The sequence below is a fragment of the Trachypithecus francoisi genome, unplaced genomic scaffold (assembly GCF_009764315.1).
Source record: "Trachypithecus francoisi isolate TF-2019V2 unplaced genomic scaffold, Tfra_2.0 Lachesis_group5, whole genome shotgun sequence".
In the NCBI taxonomy this organism is placed as follows: domain Eukaryota; kingdom Metazoa; phylum Chordata; class Mammalia; order Primates; family Cercopithecidae; genus Trachypithecus; species Trachypithecus francoisi.
This window is the reverse complement of record NW_022681470.1, coordinates 140,935,668-140,956,167: the sequence shown is the minus strand read 5'-3', so window position 1 is coordinate 140,956,167 and position 20,500 is coordinate 140,935,668. Positions and strand designations below refer to the sequence as shown.

The window sequence follows — 20,500 nt, the reverse complement described above, 5'->3', positions numbered from 1 at the left end:
GCTGCGGCCCTACCAGGCCTGGAGGGCGAGGCTGATTGAGCAGAGACCAGTTCCAGGGGCGGGGCTGTGGGTGGGGCCCAGTTCTCGGGGCGGATGGTACTAGGCTTCCAGAACTGGGGTGACTGAGCAGGGACCAGTTACAGGGGCGGAGACCTCCATTTCCTGGGCGGGGCTGAGCGGGAACCAGGCGGTGGTGGTGCCAGCCCTGGAAAATGGGGCTGGCTGTGGGCGGAGATCAGTTCCGGGCAGGGCGGAGGGCGGGGCCTAGGCTGTGGGTGTACAGGCCCTGGAGGGCAGTGCTGATTGGCCGAGATCAGTTCTAGGGGCGGGGCTGTGCGCGGCACCAAGTCTGGGGGCGGGACTGGCTGTGGGCGGAGACCAGTCTGGGGGCGGGACTGTGGGCTGCACCAGGCCTGGGGATGAGGCAGTGAGTGGAGACCAGTTCCAGGGGCAGGGATCTGGGTATGAATAAAACGGTGTCTGATGTAAGTGGGTTGGGATAGGCCCAGGAGCCGGGACTGTGGGAGATCAGATTCAGGGGCAGGGCTTTCCTTGGATCCCTAGCTTGTTGATACAGTTACTTCGCCATGTGCATAAAACCCGATAGAATCAGATTATATATGCACATTTGTCTATAACTTGCTTTCCCAAGGCAGAACATAGTGATTTAACACTAAGAGTTTTGGGGAGCAGGAGGGGACTGAGTCATAGACACACATATAGGAAAATTTAAGAGTGGCACAAAGTCAGTCAAATATTCTCCCACCACTGTCTTCCAGTTATTTTGCTCACAGACAAACATAATTTTTATCTTTATCTTTCCAGATATAGTGTGGACATGTATGTGTGTGTATGTGTGTATGCTGTAGTCATATTCATGGAATAAATGCTATTACTTCCCCCCCCTCGCCACACACACAAGTCACTGTTTTATACACCATGGATGTGGACTGAACAAAATAGGTAAACGTACTTGCCCTTGGAGAACGTGCATTTTAGTTGTGGGGTGGGCAGGAGGAGTGAACAGTGAATGTGATAAATAGAATACATAGTATGTTGGTGTGTTAGACACTGCTAAGTGCTGGTTGAGCGTGGTGGCTCACGCTTGTAATCTCAACACTTTGGGAGGCCGAAGTGGGCGGATCACCTGAAGTCAGGAGTTCGAGACCAGCTTGGCCAACATGGTGAAACCCTGTCTCTGCTAAAAATACAAAATTAGCTGGGCATGGTGGCGGATGCCTTGTAATCCCAGCTACTCGGGTGGCTGAGGCAGGAGAATCGCTTGAACTCTGGAGGTGAAGGTTGCAGTGAGCCGAGATTGCAGCCGGTGCACTCCAGCCTGGGTGACAAAAGCTAGACTCCACCTCAAAAAAAACAAAATAAAAACCAAAAACAAAAAAAAAGATATTGGTAAGTGCAAAGGGAAAAAATGAGGGGAATGGTCTTGAGTGATCTTCCCCTTGGCCACCTCCTCTCATTTCTGAGAAGCTCAAAGCTTCAATTTTACTTTCTGCTAGACAGTGAAGACTTTCTGCTGCCCCAGTTTGCCGTGCCCTTGCAGACAGGCCACCAACGACATCCTTTTCCTCTTTCAGTACACAGGGTTTACCCTGATGGTGGAAGTAGGGCTGTGGGGCTGTGGTGGTCCTGGCTGGGAAGCTTCAACAGCTGTGGGTGTGAGTGATTGCTCATTTTCAAAGAGATCCGGCTGTGATCTGATGTTTTTCAGAAAGTTAGGTGTGCCATGAATGGATGTCCAGGAAGATAAGCAGCTGCTGATTGGAACTGTGTGAATTTTTCAATTTAGATTAAATTGAGGGAGAATTAACATTTAATTCTTTCCATCTTTGAAAGTGGCATAGCTTTTTGTTGACGTAGTTCTTTTCTTAAGCCATTATAATTTTAATTCTAGTGAAATGTTAGGCATTCTTATTAGGGTTGTTTTTAGACGTGGTACATAGCTCTTTTTTGTTTTTCTGTTTTGTTTTAAAATTATTTTGATAAGATTCCAAATTTACAGAAAAGCTGCAAGAATGGTACGAAGAACTCCTTTATATCTCTGTATTTTGTGCCTGTGTCACCAAAAGTTAACATTTTACCCTATTTGCTTTATCATGAACTCTGTCTCTCTTTACATACACTAAAATTTTTGTGACAGACATTGTGCCCATTTACCACCAAATCAGGGTGTATTTCTTAATAACAAGGACCCTTTCTTTCAGAACTACAGTAATTAGCAAAATCAGGGAATTGAACACTGCATGGGCTGTTATCTAATAACATAATCCATATTCGGAATTGCCAATGGTCAGAATAATGTTTTCCATGGTGTTTTTTCTTTCATTTAATTTTTTAGTTTTGCGACAGAGTCTTACTCTGTTGCCCAGGTTGGAGTGCAGTGGCACCATTTCGGCTCACTGCAGCCTCTGCCTCCTAGGTTCAACCGATTCTTATGCCTCAGCCGCCAGAGTAGATGGGATTACAGGCACGTGCCTCCCCGCCGGCTAATTTATTTTTTATCTTTTTGGTATTTCTAGTAGAGATGGTGTTTCACCATGTGGCTCACACATGTGTCTGGGGACCTCACAGTTCCATGTGATTAGGGAGACCTTACAATCATGGTGGAAGGCGAAAGGCACGGTCTTATATGGTGGCAGACAAGAGAGAGCCTGTGCAGGGAAACTCCCCTGTATAAAACCATCAAATCTCGTGAGACTTATTCGCTGTCACGGGAACAGCACGGGAAAGACCTGTCCGCATGATTCAGTTACCTCCCGCTGGGTCCCTCCCATGACGTGGGAATTGTGGGAGCTACAATTCAAGATGAGATTTGGGTGGGGACACAGCCACACCATATTAGATGTCCTGTATTTGGCCACATTGGAGTCCTTCTTAAACTAAACCAAAGAAACAACAAGAAAAAAATCAAATAATATTATTTGAAAATATACCTAGGAATACCTGACATAATTTAAAGACATCAAACCATTGACACATAAAAGTAAGATCTTTTACAAATTACTCTTGCATCAAAGAGGAACACTAACTTCCACTAAAGACTGTTTAGAATAAGGCAATTTTTTTCCCACATTTCTTTTGGGAGACTTTTTACAAAAAAAATTTTAGGGTCAGGGTTACATGTACAGGTTTGTTATATAGGTATACTGCCTGTCATGGAGGTTTGGTATACAGATGATTTAATCATCCAGGTAATAAGCTTAGTACCTGATAGGTAGTTTTTTGATCCTTGCCCTCCTCCCACCCTCCACCCTCAAATAGGCTTCAGTGTCTCTTGTTCTGTCTTTGTGTTAGAATAAGGAAAAAATTTGTACGTGACACATAGATGTCTCCGAGAGGAGATCTGTAGCTTGATATGCTAGTAATCCCAAAGTGATGTATTCAAATGATTTATGCTTTTAATTTAACATGGGATGTGAAAAAGAAACTAAAACCCAGGAGTCTAGTAAGAAAGAAATAGAATATAAAATCGGAATAAAATGTAGCAAAGTATTTTTTTTTTAAATTCTAGAATAAACGTTTATTCTGAAAAAGCGGAGACTGTCCAGAAATTGACATGGACTATTTACAGAAATTTTATATAAGAGAGTGGCAACATTTAAAATCAGCCAGGAAGAAATAATTTCAATGAATGATATTGTTTCACACACCCATCCTTTCAGAAAAAAAGTTAGATCACTACTTCCCAAAAATATCCCTAATCATTCTCAGATGGCTGAAGGAAGTTTAAGCAAAAATGAACAAGTTCGAAATTCAATATACTAGGAAAGTTCACTGTGGAAAGAATGTTCTCTTCAAAAATTGCACTGGGACAACTAGATGCCAATATGCAAAAGAGTGAAATTGGCCTGGGTGTGGTGGCTCACGCTTGTAACCCCAGCACTTTGGGAGGCCGAGGTGGGCAGATCATGAGGTCAAGAGATCGAGACCATCCTGGCCAACATGGTGAAACCCCATCTACTAAAAATACAAAAATTAGCTGGGTGTGGTGGTGGGAGCCTGTAGTCCCAGCTGCTCGGGAGGCTGAGGTAGCAGAATCGTTTGAACCCAGAAGGTGGAGATTGCAGCGAGCCGAGATTGTGCCACTGCACTCCAGCCTGGGAACAGAGCGAGACTGTCTAAAAGAAAAAAAAAAAGAAAGAAAAAAAAAGAAATTGGATCTCTACTTCATACCGTGTACAAAAGTGAGCTCAAAATAGATCATAGAGCTACAGGTAACAGCTAAAACTATAAACTTTTTGGAAGAAAACATAAGCGTCAAACTTTATGATCTTGGTTTAGGCAATTGTTTCTTAGATATGACATCAAAAACAGGTGACAAAAGAAAAAATAGATAAATTGGATTTAACATTAAAAAACATTGATGCTTCAAAGGACACCATCAAGAAAAAAGACAACCATGCACTGGGTGAAAACATTTACAAATGATTTATCTGATAATGTGACTTGTATTCAAAATATACAAAGCCTTGCAACTCAGCAGTATAAAGATACCCAATTAAAAGTGGACAAAGAGGTTTTTTTTGTTGAGATGGAGTCTCCCTCTGTCACCCAGGCTAAAGTGCGGTGGCACCATTTTGGCTCACTGCAACCTCTGCCTCCTGGATTCAAGCGATTCTCCCATCTCAGCCTTCCAAGTAGCTGGGACCACAGGCGCTCGCCACCATGCCTGGCTAATTTTTGTATTTTTAGCAGAGACAGGGTTTTGCCACATTGGCCAGGCTGGTCTTGAACTCCTGACCTCAATTGATCTGCCTGCTTTGGTCTCCCAAAGTGCTGGGATTACAGGTGTGAGCCCCTGCACCCAGCCTGCAAAATGAACAAAGACTTTGAATAGTCATTTCTTATTTTTTTTTGAGACGGAATCTCTGTCGCCCAGGCTGGAGTGCAGTGGCCGGATCTCAGCTCACTGCAAGCTCCGCCTCCCGGGTTTATGCCATTCTCCTGCCTTAGCCTCCCGAGTAGCTGGGACTACAGGCGCCCGCCACCTCGCCCGGCTAGTTTTTTGTATTTTTTAGTAGAGACAGGGTTTCACCTTATTAGCCAGGATGGTCTCAATCTCCTGACGTCGTGATCGCCTGTCTCGGCCTCCCAAAGTGCTGGGATTACAGGCTTGAGCCACCGCGCCCGGCCCCCTTGAATAGTCATTTCTACAAAGAAGATACACAAATGGCAAATATGTACATGAAAAGATGCTCAGCCCCTTTAATTATTAGGGAAGTTAATATCAAAACTTCCATAAAATATCACTTCACACCCACTGGGATAATTTAAAAGACAGCCAATAACAAGAGATATTAAATATTTTGAAGGCTGTGCAACTGTGCCAACAACCAAGCATGCACAGAACACAGGCTGTCCGGTGATAACTCCTAGGTAAGCACGAATATAGCATCTCAGCCACAGATGGCATGCCACACACAATGAATTCTAAAAGTCTCTTTTAACCCATGGTAGCCAACATAATTCTCATTTGTGCATGCAATCAATGTAAAAAAAATTATTGAGACGTTGCAGTTGTGACTGGCTGGGGCTGGCGTTGTGGGCGGTAAAATAATTTCCCAAGACAGTTGTAGGTAAAGAAAGATTTATTAGAGAAGGTATGAAGGTAGGTTGCAAGGATGCAACAGGCAGCACAGAAGAGAAGGGGCTGTTTGCAAACAGGAAGAGGTTGGAGGGAATTTTGTAGGGTCGTGCTGGAGGTGGCCACGTGCACGTAAGGTGTGCAGATAAGGTCATGTTGCTGGGACTATGTGCAGACCGAGGTCTTCTGCAACAGGATGTCAGACCAGTGTGTTGCTGGCAGTTAGCCATCCCTCAGAACAATTGTTCTTCCCCAACCAGGGGCCCCTTCCTTGTTGTTGGTTACTTATTAGGACTCCACATGAGCTCTTTTAAATGATTTTTGTTTTTTTGTAATGAGTTCCAGAAATCCAGTTTGTACTTTCCACTGATGGCACATCTCAGTTTGCGAGTTGAATGTTATCAGATGTACCTGCCCCATATGTAGATTTTTTTTTTCTTTTCTTTTCTTTTCTTTTCTTTTCTTTTTTTGTTTTTGAGACAGAGTCTCGCACTGTCACCCAGGCTGGAGTGCAGTGGGGTGATCTCGGCTCACTGCAAAATCCGCCTCCCAGGTTCACGCCATTCTCCTGCCTCAGTCTTCCAAGTAGCTGGGACTACAGGTGTGCACCACCACACCCACCTGTATTAATATCATGGCTAATATTTTGTATTTTTAGTAGAGATGGGGTTTCACCATGTTAGCCAGGATGGTCTCGATCTCCTGACCTCGTGATCTGCCTGCCTCTGCCTCGGCCTCCAAAAGTGCTGGGATTACAGGTGTGAGCCACCGTGCCTGGCTGTATTTAGATTTTCTAGGGTCACAGCTGTAAAGTAAGATTCACATGTCCAGGTTGTTCCGAGCATACTTCAAAGCTTTCCACTTCAAGAGTCATGTCAGATGAATAATGAGAATTCCTTTGGAATCTAACAACAAAGGGGTCATCGTGGCCTTAGCAACAGAAGCAGCCATAGAACAGTGAAAGAAAACAGAAGTTTGGAGTGGCCTGAGGAGTTAGCTGGAGGTGAGGAGACAGGAGACATAGATATAGATGATCTTTTCTTAGTGGTTCATAGCTAAGGGGAAGGGATAGAGAGTAGTGGTGAAGGAGCGGGTCCCAGGAAGTTTAGGAGTGTCTGTGTAGCTAGGAGAAACTTGAACATGTTTAAATGCTGAAGAAGGGATTCAGTAGAAAAATATAAGTTAAAGATACAGTGTCGCCTGTAATCCCAGCACTTTGGGAGGTTAAGGCAGGCAGATCATGAGGTCAGGAGTTCGAGGCCACTCTCGCCAACATGGTGAAACCCCATCTCTACTAAAAATACTAAAAAATTAGCTGGGCATATAGGTGTGTGCCTGTAATCCCAGCTACTTGGGAGGCTGAGGCAAGATAATTGCTTGAACCGGGGCAGCAGAGGTTGCAGTGAGCCCAGATCGTCCCACTGTACTCCAGCCTGGGCTACAGAGTTGGACTCCATCTCAAAAAAAAAAAAAAAAAGATACAAGGGTTACGTTGCAATATTGGAAGCATAAAATTAACAAAAAGGAAGAAGGAATGAGGCTCAGATCACTCTTGGTGGATAAAGGAAATATATTTATTTATTTAAGAGACAGAGTCTTGCTCTTTGGCCAAGACTAGAGTGCAGTGGCCTGATCGCCCCTCGCTGCAACCTCGACCTTCTGGGCACAAGCTATCCTCTTGGCTCAGCCTCTCTCGTTCAACTAGGACCTCAGATGTGTATCATCACCCCCAGCTAACTCTTTAATTTTTAGTAGAGATGGGGTTCTCCCTATGTTGCCCTGACTGGTCTCAAACTCCTGGGTTCAAGTGGCTCTCCCGCCTCAGCCTACCACAGTGCTGGGATTACATGCGTGAGCCACCGTGCCTGGCAGGAAATCTCTTTAAATACAATTAAAGGAAATTTGGAAACATTCGATGCTTATCAGGGATATTTGCAGATTCGGCAACTCACGTCTTTGGGAACCATCAGGTAAGTTAAGGAAAATTAAATATCTATGAGGAAAAAAGAAAGCTGGAGAAAATTTTGCAACAAGTTTTGGGGAAAATCAAGGGGTAAACATGACAATGAATACACAGAAAATAAAGTTTCTACGCATGATGGATTCTTCCCAGTTGATGGAGAATATTTTGTATTTACACTGGCACTAAGACGTCATGTCATGTGATTCTTTTTCCAGCAGTGGTCATATGACGGTGGTAGCCATGGCGTCACAGATAATAGGGACCGTCCAAGCTTGAAGTTTTACAAGGTGGATATGATAAGTGGTAAGGAATTTTGGATTAATCTAAGTGAATTTTTTTAAGATAGGGTCTCATTCTGTGCTCAGGCTGGAGTGCAGCCGTGTGATCTCCGCTCGCCACAACCTCCACCTCCTGGGTTCAAGTGATTCTTCCACCTCAGCCCCCTGAGTAGCTGGGACTACAGGTGTGCACCACCATGCCCAGCTAATTTTTTTTTTTTTTTTTTTGGTAGGGATGGGGTTTCACCGTGTTGGCCAGGCTGGTCTTGAACTCCTGGCCTCAAGTGATCCACCCACCTCGGACTCCCAAAGTGCTGAGATTACAGGCGTGAGCCACCGTGCCTGGCCTCTAAGGGAAATATTGAGGTCACAGACTGCAGAATCCAAGAGTGGTAGGAATCAGAGGAGAGAGAGGAAGGTGAAGATACGGAGGTCTGGACTGATTCAAATACCCAAATCGTAGATGCCTGTTCCTCAAGGTGTGTTCTTCAAGAATAGCTATCTATGGTATGGGTATTTGAATTTAAAAACCTGGAAATCAGAAATTTATAGTGAGTGAATAAGTTTTCTGGTTTATTTATTTATTTATTTGTTTATTTATTTAGAGACAGTCTCGCTCCGTCGCCCAGACTGGAGTACAGTAGTGAGATCTCGGCTCACTGCAACCTCCAGCTCCCGGGTTCAAGCTATTCTCCTGCCTCAGCCTCCCGAGCAGCTGGGATTACAGATGTGCACCACCACACCCAGCTAATTTTTGTATTTTTTGTAGAGATGGGGTTTTGCCATGTTGGCCAGGCTGGTCTTGAACTCCTGACCTCAAGCGATTCACCTGCCTCGGCCTCCCAAAGTGCTGGGATTACAGGCGTAAGCTGCTGTGCCAGGCCTGAATTATTTATTTTTGAGCATGGCCGTTTGGGTTGCTGAAAATGTCTGGGGTGTGGGATTAAGGCTCGAGGAGCAGAGCAGTTGATAATTTCATTATTGACTTACAAGCTGCAGGAACTGTGCAAACCAAGAGTTCAATTGTTAACCAGATGAATAGTCAAGTAATGCATAAGAATGGCAGGATTTGGGCTGGACATGGTGGCCCATGCCTGTAATCCCAGCACTTTGGGAGGTCGAGGTGGGGGGATCATTGAGTTCAGGCATTCCAGACCAGCCTGGACAAGGTGGTGAAACCTCGTCTCTACAAAAACCACAATTAGCCAGGCATGGTGATGCACGCCTGTAATCCCAGCTACTCGGGAGGCTCAGTCAGGTGAATCACTTGAGCCTGGGGAGGTAAAGGCCGCAGTGAGCTGTGATTGCACCGCGGCAACTCCAGTCCGAGTGTCGGAGCAGGACCAAAAAGAAAACAAAACAAAACAAAACAAAGGCAAGATTTGAGATTTAGAAAAAGACTGTCATGTGTGTCATGAGAGGGAGTATCAGGACTTGAGCATTTAAGAGTGACAAGGGCAGAAAGAGAATAAAATAGTACTCAAACAAGGAGGGGGTTTGCAGGATGATGAAGGAGAGTTTTGACCTTGAACTTTCTGTACTTGACTCAGATCTCCCTGATGATATCCCAGGAAGCAGGTCAGACCTATCTCCAGAGGGAGAGAGGAAGGATGAAAGTCCAAAGCAGCTGAGATCCTTGTCCTGAGAAGGCAGGCTTCATTGATCAATTTCACCCCGTTTCATGACTTATTTTAACAGTGTAAGAGGAAAAGAAGTGTGATGGGCAAGAGTTCACAGAGGAAGCAACGTGACTGTGTAAACCAATGCAAATCAAAGCCTGGCTTGAGCACCTCAATCCCTCTGAGAATGTCCAGCTACACATTCAAGAGGCCAGTTACAAGGATTACACCCCATCCTGGCAATGAGGTCAGATACCATCAATGGGAGGAGAGCTTGGAGAAGCCTCAGCAGGTCTGCTGGCAGAAGAGACTGCAAGGACTGCAGGCTTACAGCAGTGCAGGGGAACTTTTAAGTACTTTGGATCTTGCCAATACTTTGCAAAAACTTGTCCCTAGTTACACAGGTGGATCTCTGCTGGGAGATCTTACCGGTGGTCTGGAGCACTCCTGCCCCATGCCCCACCTTGCTTGCTCTTCAGATGTGGTGGAGATAGTTCCCAGAGAGGGCGTGGGTATCTCACAGCTCCTCTGCAAACAGTTTCTGGTCACCGAGGAAGATATCAGGAAACAGGAATGGAAAGTGAAGACAGTCAGAGAGAGACTCGCAATAGCATTGATTGCGGATGGACTCGCTAATGAGGCAGAGAAAGTGAGGGACCAAGAAGGCTGTCCTGAAAAACGCTATGAAAGAAAGGGAAGATAGTGCAGATGAAATAAAGCGTAATCCTTTATTAACATCTCTTTATAGTGTTCACAATGATTTTTTTTGTTTTGTTTTGTTTTTTGCTTTAAGCTCTTGAAACTTTAAAATATGCCAATACTTAAAAAAAAAAAAAAAAAAATTAGGCTGGGTGAGCACCTAAGAGCACCTAAGTAAGTAAGCTCAGAACAGGGCGCAGTGGCTCATGCCTGTAATCCCAGCACTGTGGGAGGCTGGGGTGGGCAGATTGCTTGAGATCAGGAGTTCAAGACCAGCCTGGTCAACATGGTGAAACCCTGTCTCTACAAAAAATACAAAACTTAGCTGGGTGTGGTGATGTACACCTGTAGTCCCAACTATTTGGGAGGCTGAGGCAGGGGAATCGCTGGAACCCAGGAGGCAGAGGTTGCAGTGAGCTGAGATCATGCCACTGCATTCCATCCTGGGCAACAGAGCAACACTCTGTCTCAAAAACAAAAAACAAACCCATAAAACAAAGCAAACAAAAACCAGACAAAAAAACAAACAAACAAAACCTCACTGCAGTCTTGAACTCTTGGGCTCAGGTGATCCTCTTGCCTCAGCCTCCTGAGTAACTGGGACTACAGGCACATGCCATTACACCGGGCTAATTTTTTTTTTTGAGACGGAGTCTCGCTCTGTCACCCAGGCTGGAGTGCAGTGGCAGGATCTCAGCTCACTGCAAGCTCCGCCTCCCGGGTTTACGCCATTCTCCTGCCTCAGCCTCCTGAGTAGCTGAGACTATAGGCGCCCGCCACCTCGCCCGGCTAGTTTTTTGTATTTTTTAGTAGAGACGGGGTTTCACCATATTAGCCAGGATGGTCTCGATCTCCTGACCTCGTGATCCGCCCGTCTCGGCCTCCCAAAGTGCTGGGATTACAGGCTTGAGCCACGGCGCCCAGCCCCGGCTAATTTTTTTCTATTCTTTGCAGAGACAAGGTCTCATTCTGTTGCCCAGGCTGGTCTCAAACTCCTAGACTCAATCAATCCTCCCACCTCAGCCTCCCAAAATGCTGGGATTACAGGTGTGGGCCACCGTGCCTGGCCAGTATTCTATCATTTTTAACACATCAATCTCAGAAACTGGTAAATCCATCAAACAAAAGCAAATAATGATTAAAAGCACTGGAATAATTCAATAAGCTTGATCAGCCAAGTAGACAAATAGACTTTAACTCTTAATCCCAATAAGCAGAACGATGGTGCACTGTTAGATTTCATAACACTGAAAAGTCTCTCTCTCTCTTTTCTTTTTTTGAGACAGGGGTCTTACTCTGTCCCCCTGGCTGGAGTGCAGTGGTACGATCTTGGCTCACTGCAACCTCTGCCTCCTGGGTTGGAGCGATTCTCATGCCTCAGCCTCCCAAGTGACTGGGATTATGGGTGGCCACTACCACGCCCAGCTAAGTTTTGTATTTTTAGTAGAGATGAGGTTTCATCATGTTGGTCAGGTTGGTCTCAAACTCCTTACCTTGTGTGATTTGCCCGCCTCAGCCTGCCAAAGTGCTGCGATTACATGCATGAGCCACCATGCTTGGCCTGAAAAGTTTCTCTTGGTATTATTATCCCTCAAATTGTGTCAACTTCCCTGAATCAAATTTCAAACCCATATAGATCTAGAGAATCAGGGAAAGTTTGGTATTTCATTAAATGCAACTCTAAATTAACGGGCAATCAGGAACAGAAAAATAACTAGAGTTAGATAGCTTATTTGAGAACGTAAATATAAAAATTCTTCCCTGAAATATTATTTTGGAATCAACTGGGATATTTCACAAAAATAATAATAAATTCTGATTAGGTAGGCTTTGTCCTGTGATGATGAGGACAAAGCACTGAATAATTTCATGACCTTGATTACTGCCTACTGACTTTAAGATAAGTGAGGCCGGGTGCAGTGACTCAAGCCACATCAAGACGAGCGGATCACAAGGTCAGGAGATGGAGACCATCCTGGCTAACTCAGTGAAACCCCGTCTCTACTAAAAAATACAAAAAAAACTAGCTGGGCGAGGTGGCGGGCGCCTGTAGTCTCAGCTACTCGGGAGACTGAGGCAGGAGAATGGCATAAACCCGGGAGGCGGAGCTTGCAGTGAGCTGAGATCCGGCCACTGCACTCCAGCCTGGGCGACAGAGCGAGACTCCGTCTCAAAAAAAAAAAAAAAAAAAAAAAAGATAAGTGAATTAAGTCAGACACAGAAAGAAAATACTGCATTAACCTCACTTCTATGTGGAATCTTAAAAAAGTCATATAGGCTGGATGTAGGCTATTTTTTTTTTTCTTCAAGCAAACAAAACATTAAAACACATTCTAAGACTGGACATGGTGGCTCACGTCTGTAATCCCAGCACTTTGGGAGGTCAAGGTGGGTGGATCACCTGAGGTCAGGCGTTCAAGACCAGTCTGGCCAACATGGGGAAACCCGTCTCTACTAAAAATACAAAAATTAGCTGGGTGTGGTGGCACGCACCTGTAATCCCAGCTACTCGGGAGGCTGAGGCAGGAGAATCGCTTGAATCTGGGAGGCGGTGGTTGCAGTGAGCTGAGGGCAACAGAGTGAGACTCCATCTCAAAAAACAAAACAAAACAAAACAGAAACAAAAAAATCCCCACATTCTAGGGTTCAGATGATTACCACGTGGAGGCACAGAGCAGAAAAGATGAAATTTTAAAATAATAAATTTTTAGGGAAGCTATACATAATATAGATACTGCATTCTATTTTTTTTTAGAGATGGGGTCTCTGTTGCCCAGGCTTGGAGTGCAGTGGTGCGATCATACTGCAGCCTCAACCTCCTGGGCTCAAGGGATCTTCCTGCCTTGGCCTCCCTACTAGCTGGGACTATAGGTGCGTGCCACCACATCCAGCTATTTTTCCTTTTTAGTAGAGATGGGGGTCGCATTATGTTGCCAAGACTGGTCTCTAATTCCTGGCCTCAGGCAATCCTCCTGCTGTGGTCTCACAACATGCTGGGATTACAAGTGTGAGCCACTGTGCCTGGCCCAAAGAACCATTTCTGACCCGTTTATGCCTTCTTGGTCTACTTTCCATCGTAGAGGACCTGTGAGATGGGTAAGATGCCACCCAGGGAACACTAATCTGGAAACTCTGGTGCATTCAAGTTTCAGAGAATGAAATAGCAGAAGAGAAACTTGCAACTGCCAGGGTTTCTTGGGGGCGGGGGTATGGGAATATGAAGGAACAGGATGGGTGTGATGGCTGGTATAGGAGTCAAGGGTGGGCAAGTACTGAGTGACAAAGGAGGGAGACCTCACACTGAAGTGGAATGTTGATTTTCCACCATGGCAATTTCTTTTTTCTTTTTCTTTTGAAATGCATTCTTGCTCTGTCACCCAGGCTGGAGTGCAGTGGTGCAATCTTAGCTCACTGCAACCTCCACCTCTCAGGTTCAAGTGCCTCTCCTGCCTCAGCCTCCCGTGTAGCTGGGATTACAGGCACCCATCACCACACCCAGCTAATTTTTTGTATTTTTAGTAGAGATGAAGTGTCATCATGTTGGTCAGGCTGTTCTTGAACTCCTGACCTCAGGTGATCTGCCTGCCTTGGTCTCCCAAAGTGCTGGGATTACAAGTGTGAGCCACTGTGCCCGGCCTCCACGATGGCAATTTCTATATCAATGAAACAAGAGGATTCCCTGAGCTCCCTTGCAGGACATGAGACAGGGCTGTGGCTCATCTGTTTGGCTGCTGGGTGCACTGAAACTCCTTATGGGATGGGGAACACACAGGCAGGCAGGTGCAGGAGCCGGGGCGAGTGCCCCTGGGCTCTGGCCCCACGGCAGTGTCCAGGGGTGTATGTGTTACGTTGTGCTCCTTTAGCTTTGCTGTCTGTAGATGGCTTAAGTGTTAACCAGCTCAGTGCCCTCTTGGTACCCAGGTCCTTGTCCAGCATCCAGGAAGAATTAGGTCACACACAGACTTGAAGGATGAATGCCAGGGTTTTATTGAATGGGGGAGGTGGCTCTCAGTGGGATGGATGGGGAGCTGGAAGGGGGATGGAGTGGGAAGATGATCTTCCCCTGGAGTTTGGCCATCTGGTGGCTGGTCTGCTCTCCAACTGTCCCCAGCTGAACTCCTCTTGGCATTCAGATACTCCTTCTCTTCTCTCTGCTGTGTCGTTCTGCCATTCCTCTGCTTGTGGAGCCTGGGGTTTGGGGTTCATACGGGTACAGAATAGGGGAGCATGGTGGGCCAAAAGGTGACAAAAGGCATGAAAACAGGAATTGCCTGTTCCCATTTAGGGCCATGGGTCTCCCGGCTTGAGGGTGGGGTCTTTGCTGGGGAACCACCCTCTTCTACCCAGTATTTCCCTGTCTCCTGTCATCGGTAATGCAGTTTGGATATGTGTTCCCACCAAATCTGATGTTGACTTGTAATCCCCAGTGTTGGAGGTGGAGCCTGGAAGGAGGTGCTTAGGTCATAGAGGCAGATCCTTCATGGTTTGATGCTGCCTTTGCAGCAGGGAGTCTGTACTTGCGAGATCTGGTTAAGTGTGTGGCACCTTTGCTCCCCCCAACTCTCTCTTGTTCCTGCTCTGGCCATGTGACATGCTGGCCCTCTCTCGTGACATGCTGGCCCTCCCTTGGTCTTTACCATGATTGGAAGCTTCCTGAGACCTCCCCAGAAGCTGATCAGATGCTGGCATCATGCTTTTTGCACAGCCTGCAGAACTGCGGGCCAATTAAACCTCTTTTCTTTAAAAATGACCCAGTCTCAGGTATTTCTTTTTTCTTTCTTTTCTTTCTTTCTTTTTTTTTTTTTTGAGACAGGCTCTGTCTCTGTCATCCAGGCTGGAGTGCAGTGGTACCATCACAGTTCACTGCAGCCTTGACCTCCCAGGCTCAGTTGATCCTCCTGCCTCTGCCTCCTGGGTAGATGGGACTATAGACACGCACCACTATGCCTATTTTTAAAAATCTTTTGTAGAGACAGCATTTTGCCATGTTTCCCAGGCTGGTCTCGAACTCCTGGGCTCAAGCAACCTGCCTGCCTGGCCTTCCATAGTGTTAGGATTACAGGCGTGAGCCACTGAGCCCGGCCAGGTTTTTTTTTTTTTTCTTTTTTTGAGACAGAGTCTCGCTCTGTCGCCCAGGCTGGAGTGCAGTGGCATGATCTTGGCTCACTGCAACCTCCGCTTCCTGGGTTCAAGTGATTCTCGTGCCTCAGCCTCCCAAGTAGCTGGTATTACAGGCGTGCACCACCATGCCTGGCTAATTATTGTATTTTTAGTAGAGACAGGGTTTCACCAAGTTGGCCAGGCTGGTCTCGAACTCCTGACCTCAAGTGATCCACCTGCCTAGGCCTCCCAAAGTGCTGGGATTACAGGCGTGAGCCACCGTTCCCGGCCAGGCATTTCTTTTTTTTTTTTTTTTTTTTTTTGAGGCGGAGTCTCACTCTGTCGCCCGGACTGGAGTGCAGTGGCCAGATCTCAGCTCACTGCAAGCTCCGCCTCCCGGGTTTACGCCATTCTCCTGCCTCAGCCTCCCGAGTAGCTGGGACTACAGGCGCCCGCCACCTCGCCCGGCTAGTTTTTGTATTTTTAGTAGAGACGGGGTTTCACCGTGTTAGCCAGGATGGTCTCGATCTCCTGACCTCGTGATCCGCCCGTCTCGGCCTCCCAAAGTGCTGGGATTACAGGCTTGAGCCACCGCGCCCGGCCCCGGCCAGGCATTTCTTTATCACAGTGTGAGAACAGCCTAATACAACCATTTTCACCAATTCTGGTGTTACCAAGGGATGACGTGGTGTGAAACCACAAAACACAACTGAGAGTTGCCTTCGGGACTTCACGAAGGGGGAAGATTCTCTCAGTCCAACATGAACCAGTCAGGGGTCACGTCAAGGAAGGCTCAGAGACTGTGACCAATATGGTTTATTTCTGCCCCAGCCAAGCTTCTTTGGACCCTGGCTGGGGAAAAGGGACCCCGGGCACCGGCAAGTTCCAGTCATTGCAGATCCTCCAGGTCTAGGTGTGACTGGTAGTAGCCTGGGCACTGTTGCCGGAAGCTGTATTCTCCTTCCTTCTTCCGCCGGCGAGTGGTCGCCTATGAGGGTGAGGAGGAGGCGTGAGAATGAACTGGTCAGCCGTCCAGGGAGGGGAGGCCACAGGGGTGAGAATATGGCCAAAGCCAGAGGCCTGATGCTTCCTCTGTCTCCCTTCATTGTTTCATTTAATTTCTCCCTCAGTTATTTTCCTCTTTTCACCACTTTCTTTTCTTCTCTCTCCTTGTTTCACTCTCGGTTTAAAAAAATTTTTCCCCCTCTGATATCCTCTTCATTTCTCTCTCCCCTTGCCCCGAATTTCTTTATCAATATATCACATATCTACCAATGATTTATTTATCTATCATCTAGCTATCCATATTTATCTATCTGTGAATCAATTATCTATCTACCAATCAATAACTATCACTTATCTCTCACCTGTCGATCATCTGCTATTTATAACCTATCAATCATCTATCAATCACTTGTCATCCATCAATCATCTATTTATCATCGACTTACCAATAGCTATCAAATACCTGTTACCTATCAATGTATCTATCAATTATCTATCAACAATCATCTATTTATCATCTACCTATCAGCTATCCACCAATCATCTATCAACTATCAATCATCTATCTCCTATCTTCTGTCTAAATATCATTTCTCTCTCATCTCATTCTCAGTCTCTTTCTCTCTGGCTTTTGGTCCTGATCTCAGCCTCTCCCTCTCTCTGCCTCCCTTCCTCCTCTACACCTGTCTGGCTTAACTGAGGCATAACTGACATAAAATAAACTGCACAGATTTAAAGTGAATGTTTTGAATAAGTTCTGATTATAACTTATTGAACTATCACCACAATCAACATAAGGAACGTCCATCCGTCATCCCTAAAACTTTCCTCCTGGCCAGGCATGGTGGCTCACACCTGTAATCCCAGCACTTTGGGAAGCCAAGGCGGGTGGATCACCAGAGGTCAGGAGCTCGAGACCAGCCTGGCCTACATGGTAAAACCCTGTCTCTACTAAAAATACAAAAATTAGCTGGGTGTGGTGGTGTGTGTCTGTAATCCCAGCTACTTGCGAGGCTGAGGCAGGAAAAACACTTGAACCTGAGAGGCAGAGGTTGCATGAGCCAAAATCATGCCACTGTGCTCCAGCCTGGGTGACAGAGTGAGACTCCGTCTCAAGAAAAAAGAAAACACACACACACACATACACACACACACACACACCTTTCCTCCTGCTCTTTTACAGTTCCTTTTTCCCTGCCACTGCAAACAATTTTCATTCCCAGGCAACCACTAATCTGATTCCTGTCCTTACAGATTAGTTTGTATTTCCTCTCCTCTCCTCTCCTCCCCTCCCCTCCCCTCCTCTCCCCTCCCCTCCCTTTTCCTTCCTACGAACTTTCGCTCTTGTTGCCCAGGCTGGAGTGCAATGGTGCAATCTCGGCTCACCACAACCTTTGCCTCCTGGGTTCAAGCGATTCTCCTGCCTCAGCCTTCCGAGTAGCTGGGGTTACAGGCATGTGCCATCAAGCCTGGCTAATTTTGTATTTTTAGTAGAGATGGGGGTCTCTCTCCATGTTGGTCAGGCTGGTCTTGAACTCTCGACCTCAGGTGATCTGCCCACCTCGGCCTCCCAAATTGCTGGGATTACAGGCGTGAGCCACCGAGCCCGGCAATTAGTTTGTATTTTCTAGAATTTGTCTATAAAGGGAATCATATGGCATGTACTCTTTTCTTTGTCTGGTTTCTTTCACTAGGCATAATTATTTTGCAATTTATACATGTTGCCGTATACTTTATTAATGTATTAATAATTCCTTTTCATTGCTGAATAATATTCCATTGTTGGGATATATTTGTTAATGAATGTTAGGGTTGTTTTCAGAGTTTGGCTATTACAAACAAAGCTGTTATGAACATTTATTTATGCACAAGTCTTCATATAGATATATGTTTTTATTTCTCTTAAATAAATTACTAGGAGTGGGATGGTAGGGTCTTATGGTAGGTGTGTGTAATTTTCAAAGAAATGGCCAAGCTATTTTCCACTAGAGCTTTATGAGAGTTCCAGTTCTGTCACATTTTCACCAACACTGGTTATAGTCAATCTTTTCAATTTTATCCATTCTTGTGCAAAGTGGCCTCCCGTTGTGCCTTCCATGTATATTTCCCTAATGACTAATGTTGTTACATTTTTCTCTTATATTCTTTTGTTTACACTCTTTGCAATCACTTTTTCACTCAATATCTTGTAATCAGCATACAGGTTTTGAAGTTTTTGAGATGTGCACAACATAGTAACTATAGTTAATAATAATGTAGATTTCAAAATTGCTAAGAGTATAGGTTGCCAACGTTCACACCACAAAGAAATAATAACTATGAGAGGTGAGGGACATATTAATTAGCTTGATTGAGTCATTCCATAATTGTACATATACCAAAGCATCACATCGTATCCCCTAAATCTATGCATTCATTACTTGTCAATTAATTAAAAATAAAATTATAGAAAGAAAATAGGAAAGCCACTCCGTCAACTGGGAGAAAATGTTTGCAAAACATATATCCAGCACAGGACTTGTGTATAGTATAGTATGGTTTTGTAATACATTAAGAACTCTTACAACCCAATAGTAAGAAGACAAGCAACCCTTCCTTGCTCACCAGGAAGCCGCAGATCAGGCATGTGATGAGTCCCAGGAGTACTGCCAAGCAGATGAGGATGATGGCCCAGAAGGGAAGGTCTGGGGAGACAAGGGCTGGGGTGAGCCACCTCCTGCCATGTCCTAGGGCTCCTTCTTGGACCCTATGTGGCCTGAGGATGGGCACAGCCCTGGGGAGGAGAGCTTAGTGGCTCAACACCTCAAGCCTCTGATGCCCCCAAAAAGTGGGCCCCCAGCAAGCCAGGATCCCTGCTATCCCTTCCCTTAGTCCAAAGACTATGCCTCAATAGTCTTTGCCATGGGTTGGTCAACTTTGATCCTCATCCAAGACTCTGTGTGCCTGGTGCTCTTGGACAAGGCAAAGCACCATCAGGTTACCCCCTCCCTACCCTGGGCTGGGGCTTCTTTGAGACTTACCAGAATTCCCAGTTAAGGGCTCATTTCTGTTGGGAGAATACCCTAGAAATGAAAGAAATGGAGGATGCATGTGAGTATGTCTTATTCTTTTTTTTTTTTTTTTTGGAGATGGAGTCTTGCTGTGTTGCTCAGGCTAGATTGCAGTGGCATGATCTTGGCTCACTGCAACCTCCACTTCCCGGGTTCAAGCAATTCTCCTGCCTCAACCTCCCAAGTAGCTGGGATTACAGGCGCCTGCCAAAACGCCCGGCTAATTTTTGTATTTTTTTTTTTTCTTTTAGTAGTGCTGTTTTTTACCATGGGGTTTTACCATGTTAGACAGGCTGGTCTCGAACTCCTGATCTCGTGATCCACCTACCTCGGCCTCCCAAAGTGCTGGGATTACAGGTGTGAGCCACCACGCCCGGCCGAGTGTGTCTTATTCTTTTAAATACAACTTTACAAGCATACAAAAAAGCAGAGAGAAGACTACAATAAATATTCATCACCTAGATTTAGTGATTTATATTTCCTCCAACTAAAACATATACATCCAATTTTTGATTTATTAACATTTCAGTGAAAGTAAATGTTTTGGCTGAAGTTTTAGAGTTGAGTGGACATCATGACATCTCACCCCAAATATTTCAATTTGTATCTCTAAAAAAATGAGGACATGTGCCTACATAAGTCCAAAGCCATTATCCCACCACAAGAGTGTCGTAAGTTAAATTCATGCCTCTGGGCATGGTGGACCTAAATTGGACTGGGCCCAATGGTGGTGGTGGAGAGAATGGATCATCGCAGTTAGAAACTCATGGGATCTCTCTAGGTTTTAAAATTCTTACCCAAAAGCTTTTTCTTCTGCCTAAAAACACATTTAAGCTCTCCTTTACTTGGTGGTTTTATCGTCATCTTTTAGAATTCACCTTCAATGTAATTTCCTCCAGGAAGCCTTCCCTGATGACCACACCCATGTGTGAATAGGCTCACATCAAATAATTTATAATTGACAACTGCCTGTTCTTGTTATTCCTCACTACAGCACAAACTCCATGAAGATAGGGATGTAAAGCCACCATCAGGCATGGGGAGAAGGGTTACTGATTCCTCTACTTCTACAACTCTGAATAATGTACATTGTACCCATTGAGTAATTTCTCATCATCCACTCCTCTCCACTCCCCAACCCTTCCAAGTCTCCACCAGCTATTATTCCACTCTTTATGTCCATG

The 20,500-nt window shown here is 45.5% G+C and overlaps 3 protein-coding genes across 10 annotated transcripts in view; 1 reads left to right on the top strand and 2 right to left on the bottom strand.

Annotated features, from left to right (window-relative positions):
- The window catches only part of ZNF558 (zinc finger protein 558), a 33,309-nt gene extending 20,599 nt beyond the window's left edge, over positions 1-12,710 (bottom strand). Inside the window, exon 1 of the mRNA XM_033196400.1 lies at positions 12,655-12,710. The gene's annotated coding sequence lies outside the window, so the exon portion shown is untranslated. The remainder of the gene's footprint in view (positions 1-12,654) is intronic.
- On the top strand, positions 6,531-10,197 carry MBD3L1 (methyl-CpG binding domain protein 3 like 1). Of its 8 annotated transcripts, none has more exons than XM_033196409.1 (3): positions 6,535-6,605; positions 7,781-7,868; positions 9,542-10,197. In XM_033196409.1, exon 3 carries the CDS (start codon positions 9,563-9,565, stop codon positions 10,163-10,165), a length of 603 nt encoding a protein of 200 aa, XP_033052300.1. In that variant the 5' UTR covers positions 6,535-6,605; positions 7,781-7,868; positions 9,542-9,562; the 3' UTR covers positions 10,166-10,197. The 8 variants fall into 8 exon arrangements, with proteins under 8 accessions (XP_033052302.1, XP_033052300.1, XP_033052297.1 ...); XM_033196406.1 differs by having other exon boundaries at positions 9,394-10,197; XM_033196410.1 differs by having other exon boundaries at positions 6,554-6,605; positions 7,784-7,868.
- A 3,355-nt stretch (positions 12,711-16,065) lies between the features above and the next one.
- MUC16 (mucin 16, cell surface associated) overlaps positions 16,066-20,500 on the bottom strand; it is a 207,833-nt gene continuing 203,398 nt past the window's right edge. Inside the window, exons 91-93 of the mRNA XM_033195391.1 lie at positions 19,287-19,328; positions 18,871-18,950; positions 16,066-16,249 (exon numbers count right to left, since the gene is read on the bottom strand). Coding sequence (XP_033051282.1) covers positions 16,151-16,249; positions 18,871-18,950; positions 19,287-19,328 — 221 coding nt within the window. The 3' untranslated portion in view covers positions 16,066-16,150. The remainder of the gene's footprint in view (positions 16,250-18,870; positions 18,951-19,286; positions 19,329-20,500) is intronic.